Source organism: Telmatherina bonti, assembly GCF_933228915.1.
Source record: "Telmatherina bonti genome assembly, chromosome: 5".
In the NCBI taxonomy this organism is placed as follows: domain Eukaryota; kingdom Metazoa; phylum Chordata; class Actinopteri; order Atheriniformes; family Telmatherinidae; genus Telmatherina; species Telmatherina bonti.
The window spans coordinates 13,719,647-13,733,362 of NC_136623.1; the positions used below are offsets into that span (position 1 = coordinate 13,719,647).

A 13,716-nucleotide genomic window follows, 5' to 3' on the forward strand; every position below is an offset into this window, starting at 1 on the left:
CAACAAGTCCTAAATAATGATCATTTTAAGGCATGTATATGCTCTGTTATGCAGCCCTTAGACTTTAATTTGACTTTAGGATTAAAGTTTCCTTCTAGACCAGCTCCTAACCATAAACTTAATGCCTGCAATTTGTCGTAGTTATTTAATATTTAATATTTTTTTCTAGTTGAGATTTAACATTGTTATTGTTTTTCTGCATTAGGTGTTTGTTTTTCTTTGTTGGTCCCATTTGATTGTTTGAAAAGCTTTGTGTTCTCTTACTCCAATTTTACAAAACATTTTTTCTGATCACACCATTAATCTCTAATTATTTAATTTTGTTTTCTGTCAACACAGGATGAATCTTTGGCAGCTGGCTGAGTTTTTGAAACAGTACGGAGTGATCAATGCTATTAACTTGGATGGAGGCGGGTCTTCCACCTATGTGGTTAATGGCTCATTGGCGAGCTATCCTTCAGATCACTGGTGAGCTAGCGAATCCCTCACATATACAACATTTTCCATGTGAAAGATTCATTTTGGGGCTGATATATAGAGAAAAGAGCTGAGATGGGAAATGACGGATTTCTCAGACATATGTCCTTATTCTCTCCCTTTTTTATCCACTTTTAAGCAAACCAGATGACAGGTGGCGCTGTGGCAGGAACGTCTCTACCATCCTGTGTGTCCATGAACGACGATGTCAGCCAGCAAACTGCAGCGGGCACGGTGAATGTGTGGACGGACACTGTCGGTGTCATCAAGGCTGGCAGGGGGACGCCTGCGACTCTCTAGTTTGTCAGTCTGCCTGCAGACCCCATGGCCTCTGCACTCCCAGTAAGGATGAAGATGGACAAGTTGATAAAAAAGAAGAAAAGCATTTTTTGTTGTTTCTAATTGTTAATTTTTCATTTACTTACCCTAAAAGCTTTAAATTGCTGCTTTGAATTAGTACTTGAAACATTAGACACAGTTTTTAGTGACTGCTTTGGTGACAGCTGTGCTTCGGACTTCCTAACTGTCTGGAGAGTGCTGACAGACATGCTAAAGTTTGATGGGAGAGGTTCACCAGGAGTCTCTTTTTACACTTCTATAGCACTTCTCGAGGCTCTCATAAACCAAGTTTTTAATTACTTTTTGGGCAAGTCTGGTGTTTCTTTAAATGTCAGTCTCCTTATTTTATTATTTTGTATTAACACTGTTGGTATCGTTGGACTCCACTGGTGTGTTTTTTTGCCCAGCCAGGTCAACTTGTTAAAAAAGAACCTGTTTTATCTGTGAAAAGGTCTTCTTCTTTTCCACCTTTTTGTACTTTTCAGTGTCGAGAATGAGTTCTCGAGGAAGGGGAAAAAAAGCGAGATTATCATTGCTCGAGAAAAAAAAAAAAAAAGCTCGGCATGACATTACTTACGGTTACCAATTGAAACAAACCCAATTTTTTTTTTAATTTTTACTCGAAACAGTCTTTCCCCACTATGCTGCTGCTTCTACCGTCTTAAAAAGTCTTAATGTAACATAGTAACACAACATGTCCTGTGACGTGTTCGTGCTGTTTTGTAGATGGCTGTGTGTGTGATGCTGGATGGAGAGGAAAGAATTGCAGTCAAGGTAAACACACATAAACTTGCTAATCGGTACTTTCTTTTGTATGTGCATAACTTGATAGATGTCAGTGTTGGTGTCAACACGGTTTAATTCATTCAGTAAATGCATGTTGCTTTGTTTCTTCCATGCAGAGTGCTCATCGGGTTTTTATGGCGACGGCTGCAGTCAGACTTGTTTGTGCATTAATGGTGGTTCCTGTGACCCTGTTCACGGACGCTGCACCTGCCCTCCTGGTTTCCAGGGTGAAACCTGTCAACAAGGTAGAGCTATATTATCTTTTATCGCCATTTAGGCCTCTTAACACCACATGTAATTTTCTGTGTGTTATAGAAGACTAAAATGTGTTCTGCCTGAGATCTCATTTTAAATGTTTACTATGTGACTGAGGTTTGTTTGGAGAGATGATTAATCTATAACCACCTTTTGGGACGACAGATTGGGATGGGTTTTTTTTTATTGAGTTTAGTCCTCACCGTCAGCAAATACCACATCTACTGTTACCTGCAGTAACTAAGAACAGAATAGATAAACTGTAGTGAAAATATTACATATACATATTAATAATATTAATTACACTCAACGAAATACCTTGAAATGACAAACTTTAACAAATTTCTGGTATGTTCCAAGACCTCCATTCTGTTGTTACATTAACCAAAAAAAAATTTCATGCTGAATATGAAAGAAAACAAAGTGAAAACAAAGTCATTTTCCCCATAAAGGGTTAATGAAATAATTACTTGTTAAATTCTTTTAACTTAATGGCACTAAAACATTCTTAAGCAAACGTTCAATATGAAGCGATGAAACATGAAATAACTCGGTGACACTATAATAGTTCTGGTCTTTCGTAGAGCATAAAACAATATGTCATCTGATTTGATCATTTCTCCCTTTTTCTTTCTGCCAGTGTGTCCTCTGGGTTTCTTCGGTCTATCATGCGCTCAGGAGTGCCAGTGTGATGACCTGTGTCCATGTGACCCACAGACAGGAAGCTGCAATGCCACAATGCCAGAAAAGAGCAACTACACATTACACAGAGGTGCAAACACATTTTAAACCCCTTTTTGCACCCAAATGTTCATGAATACCTTGTTTAGGCCAAATATAAATGACACATTGTTCTCATTCACCAATACCTGAAAGGGTTAACAAAAAAATCTGCAGTTGAATTTTTTCTTCTGAATGTGGACACAATCAGTGGTTGTGTCTGTTTTACATTTTTTGCATGTGTGCATGCTTCCATATGGCAAGTGGAAAACTCTATTTGCATAGAGTCGATGTAAAGATAATGTTGTTTCTGTTGCTGTCGGTCTAAACAGAGCAGCATTGTGCCAGCTCAGCTGGGAGAACTGGAAATGTTACTTAGCTACACATCTGCTACCAAAGCTTTATACTGAAAGCTATATTAAAATTTGACCTTTTAATACAATCTGCTCTTAAATAAAATATATTCCATACAACATATGAGAATTTTTATCCTGTTTTTATTATTTTTATCATGTTGTTAGTTCTTATCAAGGACACACAAACCTTCTCACCCCTTGTAGAAAGAGAAACCACAAACTAAGCCAAGTTTTTTTTTTTCTGGGTTTTGTAGGTCAGTGGCAGTGCTTTTTGTAATTTGAGCCGAGATTATCTGACTGTTGCAGAGGGGGTAAAGTCTATCGTGGTGATCATTAACCAGGTCAAAGCGAGAAAAATAGAACAATACCCACATAAAAATCCCCAGGGGTGCAAGAGGGTGGAAAAGTGTTGCCATTTGATTTAAAAGAATCATAACTTTATCAAATTGGACAGAAAAATGAAAGTCAGAGATGTAAATAACAGAAAATCTAACTTTATAGTATATTATTTTTCTGATTTTCTGAATCTGCTGGAAAATTAGAAAACAGATGCTTCAGAGTTTTTTACCATCAGCTGTTATTTGATGTGTGAAAGAGTGCTCAGCCTACTTCATGAAGTGCAAACAAAGCTGACAAAAGTTTTCTGCTCAGAGGGGAACAAGCTAACATTACAGAAGTTCATTTCATGAGAATTTCACTGAGTCTAATTCACTCGATGGCTTTATTTTCTTTTTCTAATGAAACTGGTTGAAATTTTCTCGTGTGGTGGTGATAGCTTCTTCCCAGCTGTGTAATCGGCAAACATTTTAGCTGACAAATAAGCCTAAAACCTAAAGCTGCCGTGGTTAATGTGCGTTTTCTTTTTCATTTCCCCTTCTTTTCTCCATAGCTGGACACTGCCTGGCCAAACAGATGTTTTCTCACTGGAAACAGGAGGAAGATGCTCAGAAAAAGGAGCCTTATCTGACAGAGTAAGTGGCAAAGGTCACGTGAACTCGATGTCATCTAACCTTTTACCTCCGCTGTCCATACACACACTCACCATTTGCTACGGGCAGTTTCTGCTCTTACTTTAACTTTAACCTGTGACACAACAAGATGGGACAAATATGGATGAAAAGAAAAGTCATGAAAGATTTTATCTGTCATCGTCCTCGCATAAATCCCAGCTGACATAAAAATAAAGACTCCAATGTTATCAGATAGAGAAAATGTTCCCCATCTGTCTGCCAGATGTATATAAATTTAGACCACAGCTGGAAAAGTTAAACTTCCGTCTCGACGTGAAGCTTACAAAACTTTAATAGAAATAAAATAAACGTGTCAAATCCTCTTCATTTAAACTGAGACATTTGCAAGATGCTGAGAAATTGCAAACACCGCTGCTACATTTCACAGTTTGATGTTAGATATGTAATGAAGCATACTGAACACAACAGTCCTGTCCTCTGCTCTGACAGTCTAGTAAAGAGGACGGCTCTGAGACAGTCCAGGTCCTTACCCCCCCACCCCCACCCCCTCTCTATTTTTCTCTTCTCCTCAGACCTTCCTTTCCATGTAAACGAGGTTGTGGCTCTGTCGACGGGACGGATTCATTAGCCTCCTTACCTTTCACATGCAAGTTAGGGATTGTTAGTGGTTGCTAAGGTTTTTGGAGAGCCCTATTGGGTGGGTGGTCTGGTTTCATATGTTAAAAAGCACAATTAGATAAAGAATATTCTTTGAGCATCATCTGAAAGAATTTTGATTAATCAGTCACTGGCTGTGTTTGCTTTATTCATGTTCTGTATGAATATTTTGGATGACCAGAAGGCACTGGAAACCTCTGAAACCAGTCTGACATCAGATAGGGGTGCCTGGAAATGGGTGTCATTCATTATCTGCAACTTTCCTAAATCTACTTTCACCCCCACTTGACCCAGCGACTGGACAACTATGTTGCAGTAGTCGGGTCTGTCTCCATTTTTGTCATTTCGACTGTGAAAAATCAAGCTAAAGATGGTTGAGCTTCTACCAGAAGAAAACAAATATTTATTTTTATTTATTCAGTTTTCAGCATTTTCACACTTTCAAATCCCCCTGATGGCTGATTTCTCTGTCTGGATGTGTGTTACTATTTTTTTTTTTTTTTTCTGTGATGCTTTTGTTGTTTCATGTTAAACACTTTGAATTGTTTTGTACACAAAAGGTGCGATACAATTAATCTTGACTTGCCTTTTATGAAACGTACTTATGCTGTATTTATAGCATGTAAAGGCAGAGGAGAAAAGGACTTTTATAAGTTTTCTTCTCATGCAGAAAGCAACAGTTTAGTGTTCAACATTTATTGAAAGTTAGCGTGTTTACAAACACTTTCGGAGCCAAAGTACTCCATTTTTAGCTACACTCGAGCAACACTAAAGATAATTTCACAGTAATTGGTGTCATTTTTAAATATCCCCAGGATGATACTTGGATTTCAGTACCTTTACATGTCACCACATCCCCCTCTCATTAGTTTTAGTCACTAAGGGACAGTTTAAAATGAACATATTTCTGAAACTTTTTCTGTTCTCAGGCTAACCTGGCTGCTGATCACCCTCACCTTGGCTTTCCTTCTGTCAGTCAGCATAATGGTTCACCTTGTACAAGCATGTCGCAGCTCTGTGATTTCCCACTTCCCTGAACGTCGGGATTACTCCTACGTGCCACTAACCGACATCAATGGAGCCGCTCCACGTAATGCTGGGAAATCTCTGAATGGGGATTTTGGTGCAGAAGATTCAGACTCTCAGGATGAAATCTGGTCTCCGCCACATCCAGGAAGGTTGTAGCTGCCAGAAAGATGGAGGATAACGCCACAAGGAGAATGCTGTCATTGCACAAAGAGACATGCTTCCAGTTTTGATAACAATATTTTTATCAGTAGTCCTGCTCAAATGAAGCAAGAGAAAGCACAATATGCACAGCACAGATCGCATCAGAGTGACAGAGATTTCCAGAGCCTATGGATTTTTTAGCCAAAGGAAATGAATAGAAAGAAGTCAAAGATTTGTCATCATTGTCATGGATCCATTCCAGCTTCAGGTACGATACGGTTTTTTAAAAACTGTTTCACATAAAATGATGAACTGTGAGCCCTAATTTATGTTAGAAAGTATTTTATGGGTAGTTCAACCATCTTTTGGGTTCACCCAGCTTTTCTGGATTACCATGGTAACCAATGGTGCAGTGCCTAAAGCGTGATTACTAACCAAAGTGAGTTCAGGATCTCCTCAGCAGCCAAAGCACATGCATAAAGTTATTTATAAGCTTTGGAGGCAGGTTTGAGTTAGAAATACTGTTACACAGATGCCACTGATGTATGTATTGTTTTTTTGTTTTTTTTTATATAAATAAAAAAAAACGAATAACAGGGTATCTTAAAGTATTAAAAAGAATTTAAAAACTTCAAACTTATCTTAAAACTTAACAGTAGCGTTATAAGTGTCTTACATAGAATGTGATGGACTACAACTCAGAATTGTATCTGTCAATCTTTTGACCAATTAAAATCATCTCAGGTTAAAATATTTTCCTGAGAAGCACTAAAATAAAGAAAGATCTAAATAAATTCCTGCGACTGACCTGTTTTTTTTGGGTTTTTTTTAAACTGATCTGCTCCACGGCTTGGCCCAAAATCCAAATTATCAAATTATTTTATTTGTAAAATGAAATGTTTTTTGGCAAACTTGTTGAAACAAAACATTATCATTGTTAAAACTCATTAAGTGCAAAGAGTTCAGGCAGTCCCAGGTGCAGTTTACTTTTTTTATGCACACTCACATAGGATGAACTCTCAACTTGGTGCCGTGTAATCTGATGAACTTTGACTGCACGAATGTCGGCGTTCAAAGCAAACTACATCAAGTGTTTTGTTTTTGTTTTCTTTTATCAGGTTTCTCATCAGCATTTTGACTGTTTATCTTTTTGGCTGCATGTCTGAATGTAAAATAACTCCAAAAGGGGATGAACACGAAGGACATTTTTCATGCTTTTCAGATGTTTGGTCTGTTTGAACCTTCATGTACAAATAAGTCAAACTTGTAAAAAATCAAGATTTTTTTTGGGGGGGGGGTTGATGCAAAAAGCAATACCTAACATGATGCATTTCTAAGTCACCTGACACTTGAAGTCTTGCAGGTGCTTTTTGCCTGCAAAAAATAAAAAATAAATCGAAATGTCAGGAATCGTGATGTTTGTTTTGTTCACCTGCATATTGACTTACAGTTGAACTTAAGGAAATCTAATGTAACCAATACGCACATACGACTTCTTTCATATTATTACATCACTACTACTAACGGGGCAAATGTATAACTTGTATAAGATCATAGAAAGGGGCATGAGAAGGTTTCTTTTTCTCACAATCTCTGCTTGTTAGATCAGACTACTTTGGTACTGTAGTCTTTATTTATGGTGGCATTAAGCGTGGTAGCAGACTGATGCTAAACACTCACTACAGTCTGAGATCATCATCATCCTGGGATAATTGCAAAAGATCTTAACTGAATTTATTGGAAATCCATCTGTTTGTCAAAATATTTTCTTTTGGAATGAAAAATTTCAGCAAGGTACTCCGTAAACCACTGCTATTGCTTCACAATAATAGTTCATTAGTTGCCTCATCTTTATGTGCACAACGCTGTGAGGAAGTCAAAGATTAGTAACTGTCATAGTTATGATCAGGGTTTATGTCATAATCCTGTTCACATAACTTTGCACTGGCCATCACACATGATGTGAAGAATTTACTGGATCATGTTGAGGCTGTGAAATGTATTCGACGCTGATCTCCACTGTTCAAGGAGATTTAGTCCATTTTATTTTTCATGTTTCAAAAAGTGTTTCTCGGATCATTTTGTGGTCTTTCTTCCTCATAGACTGACTAAACATTTGCAGCATTGTTTCCTCAAGGACACTCCAGTATGCACACACTGGAGCTGGATGTGTGTCAGCTGAGGCTGAACTTTCACCCAGAGGTGACTCCAACTTCACCGGCATGTCTGTTGAGTGGCAGTTTGTTGGAGCTGCACATTTGGTGCTCTGGACGGCTTGATGGCTCTTACGTTGTTTTTTTCAGTAGTAACTTGAGTGTTTAAAGGCTAAATTACATTTAAATGTGCATTTCATGTACAAGCTGCAGAAACTCCTAAAATATTTGATCTTCTGTAGGTTTTTTTTTTTTTATATATATATATTCGATCACTGCCGTGCAAAAGTAATAAAGTATATTCAAGCAGTCATAAAATAATTTAAGCTTGCAGGGAATTTATGCAACAGCTAAGTTGTTGTTGAAAAACTACAATAAATGCATTGATAATAGCAGTTTATTCAATTCATTAGGTGTCATATCAGTAAGTAGTGGGTGGTTGGAGAAAATATGACCAAAAACCTGTCAAATAAATAAGAAACTATTTCCACTTTGAGGTTCCATGAGCTGGTGAAACTTTGGGCTAAAGTATCCATGTTAGATTATCAGTTCCTGCAGGTATGTTTCTCTACAGTTTGACTAACAGTCTGCATGCAAATATGCACAGCGAAATATTCAGCGAAGAAACCTCCCCCCACAGCTCAGATATGTCACGTTTTTCACAGAAGAGCTGCAGGAATCCGAGCGTCTATGAAGCGTCTGAAGAATGCTGGTCACAAACTATCAGTTCTTCAACACACCAACATTTCTTTGACAAAATGGAAATATTTTTAGGATAAATTGAGACCGCAAGCTAAGAAAAATATCCCCGTTTGTCAGCGGTCCGGAATACTGGCGAGAAATATTGATTATCTGTACCTGTATGTGTTTGTATTGTTTGAGTACAGTGTGTAGCTGCATATTTTCATGCACAGGTTCACAAATTAAAAGTGCAAGCCCCACGTGAGAAAGTCGGTGCAGCAGAAGTCAGAAAACTTCATAACTGAGATGCAAATATCTTTTATTCCTCAGCTTGGAGGGCATGACTCATACACATGTCTAGGAAGCTGTTTGCCACAGCTGCTCTTTGCTGGAGGGGTTTACTTGCGCTTTTTCTTTAAAATCCCTCAAGGTTTTTTGGGTTTTTTTATTCCAAGCCAGACTACACATAAAGGTAATTTTCTATGTTGCTTTTCCAGATGGCAACTCATCGTTTCATACAGTATCTTTTTTTTTTTTGCTAAATTCTCAAAGGGATTCATGGTGCTGTGTATGAATGTTGTTTCCCAAATCTTTTACACCTCTGCATCCTCTGATCCTCCTGCATCATATGTTTATCTTATTTATTTAAACTTGTGTATCACTGGTGTGTTCACATTTGTTGCATTTAGTTGTCTTTACAGAGCCTGTATTCTCGTTATTGATGCGTACGTTTAGAGATGGTTTATCATTTTTATTAGCAAGTGACAAACCTCTGAATATTCATTATTTATTTAATTGATTCAATTTGCAGGTTTTTTTTTATATATTTATTTTACACCATTTTATTTATTATGTACCTTTATTTTATTTATTTATTTATCTAATATTTAGTTGTATTTTACTTCAGACTTCTTCTTTTTAATATTTTTTTTAGATATATTTGTAAATACATTCAAACATTAAGGGGTTAAGTCGAGTCAAGTCATCTATAAAGCACATCTAAAACACATTGGTTAACCAGAGTGCATCACAACGTGAAACATAATAAAAACTTAAAAACAGTAAAGATAAATCTAAAGATACAAGATGCCATGAGAATACTAATATAATGGCTAGAGGTACAGCAAAAGAATTTAAAATCCCACACAAACACAGACCCAAGTATTAAAAACAAATCTGGGGAGTGATGTGATCAACTTTATGTTTACCTGTTAAAAGACAGGCTGCATTCTGGACCAGCTGGAGGTGATAAAAATGTTATTACATGAAAATAAATGTCATAGGTGCGACCCATTCTTATTAGTACGTTGTTATTAAGCATTCTTATTAATACAATGTTATTAAGCTACGTGTGCTTGTATCTACAATGTCAGTGTCCTCGATTTTCAAACAAATAATCTATGCTTCCTTTTTCTCTGCAAAAGTCACTGAACCTGAGGGTACACTGAACAAAGGACGACCCCCTATTAGGATTTCCAGTTTCCTGTCATTTCAGCTAAAGCTAGTGATTCTTTTAAACTTAACTGAAGCTTAATGATGTGTCTGAGGAATGTTTCCTGTCAGGATTAAAGGGATTTGTCTCACTGCACCGAGCAGATTCAGAGGTGACCCTAGGCCCCTCAGCAGTCTAACTTCTCTTTGTGAAGATTAAGTTACTGTAAAATTAAAGGCAAAGCCAAAATAAGCTCATGTTAGATCAACATTATAACTTAATTCTTCTTTAAATGATTGTTAGTATTATAAAGGTTTTAGTGCCAATGCAAACAACACTTTTATTTTATCCCCAGACTTCCAGACGTGGCAAAAGGAAATGTAGGTTACTGTACACACAAATGTGTGTTATGCTGGAATCCTAGATGTTAAGGTGGACGTAGAGGAAGTCTTTCTCCCATGAAGGTCAGCATATTTTACAAGATTAGTAGTTGAATCCTGATAATGACCACTAGTGTGACAATGCATACAGTCATATGCTGCATTAAGGAACATTTGGCGTTTGTGACTTTTATTTTCATGCCACGTTCAATACTAATAATGGCAGCTTTTCAAATTAAGCTTTCCAATCTTGCTCATTGATAATTGTGGTTTTACCGCATTGTTGCAGGTTTGAGCTATAAAAAACAACTGAATTAAATTAAAGTTCAGTTTCATTATAATTTGAAAGAATTTTGAGTCACTTTTAGTAGATGTGAATAATCTAATTTTTTTTTTTCCCAAATAAGTGAACTGAAAAAAAATTTAAATAACTGTGCTATTTAAACAATATAAAAAAAAAACTCTTCAGTCAAATGTTGCATGTATGAATGATGATGTCTAATAATGACTGAATACTCATACCAGGCGGTCTATCAGCTAAGACTTGCTAGTACGGGGTCGGAGCCCCAAGTTTCCTTCAGAACCGCCTTAATTCTTAGTAGTATAGTTGCAGATTTTTCCCCATATCAACATGACAGCATTGCGTTGTTGCTGCAGATTTTTTGACTAGACTTCCATGATGAGAATTTCGCATTACGCCACATCTCAACAGCTATGTTAGATAAAGATCTGGTGACTGGAGGCAATTGGAAGTGCAGTGAACTCAGTGTCACTTTTAGAAAAAACTATTGGGAGTGGATTTGAGTTGTGTGACATAGTGCAATATTCTGCTGGAAGTCACTTTGAGAAGATGGTACACTGTGGTCATAAAGGCATGGACATGGGGAGCATCAATACTTAAGTAAACTACTGTATTTACTACTGTATTTAAAGTGTTCAACATTGGTAATAAGTGGTCCTAAGGGTCCCAAGACATTGAACCTCATCCCATTCATGCCCACCAGCATTCTGAAGTATTGACATAAAGCAGGATACATCCATGATTTTATGATTTTATGACCCTGTCATCTAAATGTTGTAGCTGAAAATGTAAACTCGTCAGACCAGGCAACGTTTTCCAACCTTTTATTGTCTAGATTTAGTGACCCCGTGTAAATTGTACCCTCAGTTTCCTGTTCGTAGGCTACAGAGGTGGCACCTGCTGTGGTCCTCTGCTTCTTTAGCCCAAACTTCAACACGCTTTAAGGTTTAAAGTGGTTTCCTTCATGCCTTGGTTAAAACCTGTTAATAACTGAGGTAATGTTGCCTTCCTATCACCTCCAACCAGTCTGCCCATTCTCCTCAGACCTAGACAAGGCACGTTCATCCAGACAGCTGCTGCTCACTGGATATTTTCTCCTTTTCTGGCCATTTTCTGTAAACCCCATAAAGGCTTGTGCAAGTAAATCTCAGTAGATCAGCACTTTCTGCAATATAAAACCAGCCCCTCTGGCACCAACAATCGTGCCATATGCAAAGTCTCTTAAATCTGTCTACTTGTCCATTCTGATGCCTGGATTGAACTTTAACAAGTCATATTGAACATGGCTACGCACTTAAACACAATGAGTATCTGTCTTGTGTTTGGCTGGTAAGTTACATGTGTTAACAAGTAGTAAAATGGGTAACAAAGTTGCCAGCGTGTGTGTATTTTTCTTGTGCATCAACCTCCATCTGTTTGGTTCATTTTATTCAGTTTGGTACAAGTACTTCCATCTGTGTATTTAAATATTTCACAATTAAATGAAAATAAACCAATCATTTTCAGGTTAAACTGTAACACTTCCTGCTACCTTTCAAATACTCCATTGTTGTCTGGATCTGCATTTCTCCTGCTTATTTAATCACATCCACATCGTTTTGTACAACAGCTGAACTACTCACATGCAGCTAAACTTTTTGCTTTTAATGTCATGCCTCACTTTCTTCATGAAGTTCCTCTCAAAGAGGAGGAGCAAGCTGTGTTTTATAACTTTGCAGCTATTATTAACTCACTTTATGAGCAGCCAGCAAAGAACTGACATGACTTTCAGAGCCAATGGCCTCTCGACTCAGGGAATTGTCCCGCCTCCTTCAGCTCAGCTGATGCAACTCAAGAGGAGGATGTCATTTGTGAGTTGTCTCCCCTGACTTAGATCAGTGTGAAATGATGTGACGCTCTATGTGAGATTGTTTCCTTTATACTGGGCAAGAAAAAAAAAAAAAAGACACATGGGAATTCACTTTCTTTCTTTCCTACAGAGTAAGCTTTCTGCATGGTGTTTGCCTTCTGTCAGCTCATCAAACCCTCCACCTCTCACTCTGCATTTTTCCTCTGGGTGTGCTCGCGTGTTTGTGTTTGTGGTCCTGCATGTCAAATCTTATAGTGCAATGAAGTGTCACTCCACCCTAAATATGTCTGGTGTAAAACGCTCAGATCCTCCAGTCTAGATCACTTAGCTTCCTCATCTGTACAGTGAAAATATGTCAACATTGGAATGATGATATCTGTTTGTGTTTGTAACGGCACTACATGACCAGAGGTATGTGGATGCACACATTTTGTATCCATCGCAAACTTAACACACAAATCCAAACACAGTCAGGACAAATTGTCCCTTTTATGTGGATTTTTCCCTTCTTGGCAGTTCAAACCTGACTCACCTCAGTTGTTCCAAACCAAAGTGTTTACAGAAAGGTGACCCATCACAAGCAAATTTTCTGCAGCATTTGTGACGTTGAAGGGGATGTTTAAGATCTAAGATTTACCACAGGAGTATATATATATATATATATATATATATATGTTGTGTGTGTTTTGTTTTCAGTTTCACTTCTAATAAGTTTCATTCACATGTTGGATTTTACAAGAAACTCTGGCAGTTGATCATTTTTGGACAGACTTGTCAAGAGAGCTTGAAGGGGACCCAAATTGTCTTCAGGGCAAAAAGCAGGCAGAAGTTGCAAAACAAAACTGAGAAGCTCTTCAGTGGCAGGAAAAACCCGGAGGCATGAAGCCAACAACAGACTGAGGACTCTGTAGGACTAAACTCAACAATGTCAGTGGTCTGGCAAAGAAGCAAGGGAAAACTGGTGTGTGGATACTGAGGGATAATGACAAACAAGATGCAGGTGTGGCAGTCATCAAGTATAATCCTGGTTTGACTCAAGAAGGAAGCAAAACTTACTGGGATCAGCAGAGGAGGCTGAGGCTATGAAAATATAGCAGGAAATAAAGTGCAGCGGAACAGGGGAAGAACTAACTGAGCAACTGAACTGGCAAAAAAAAAAAAAAAAAAAAAAAAAAGCAATATTTTATAG

At 37.7% G+C, this 13,716-nt stretch overlaps 1 protein-coding gene across 1 annotated transcript in view; it reads left to right on the forward strand.

The window, feature by feature from the left end:
* nagpa (N-acetylglucosamine-1-phosphodiester alpha-N-acetylglucosaminidase) overlaps positions 1 to 7,021 on the forward strand; it is a 29,397-nt gene extending 22,376 nt beyond the window's left edge. The window contains exons 6-12 of the mRNA XM_079240201.1: positions 340 to 468; positions 617 to 819; positions 1,543 to 1,590; positions 1,719 to 1,847; positions 2,498 to 2,629; positions 3,823 to 3,904; positions 5,491 to 7,021. Coding sequence (XP_079096327.1) covers positions 340 to 468; positions 617 to 819; positions 1,543 to 1,590; positions 1,719 to 1,847; positions 2,498 to 2,629; positions 3,823 to 3,904; positions 5,491 to 5,746 — 979 coding nt within the window. The 3' untranslated portion in view covers positions 5,747 to 7,021. The remainder of the gene's footprint in view (positions 1 to 339; positions 469 to 616; positions 820 to 1,542; positions 1,591 to 1,718; positions 1,848 to 2,497; positions 2,630 to 3,822; positions 3,905 to 5,490) is intronic.
* The last annotated feature ends 6,695 nt before the right edge of the window (positions 7,022 to 13,716 follow it).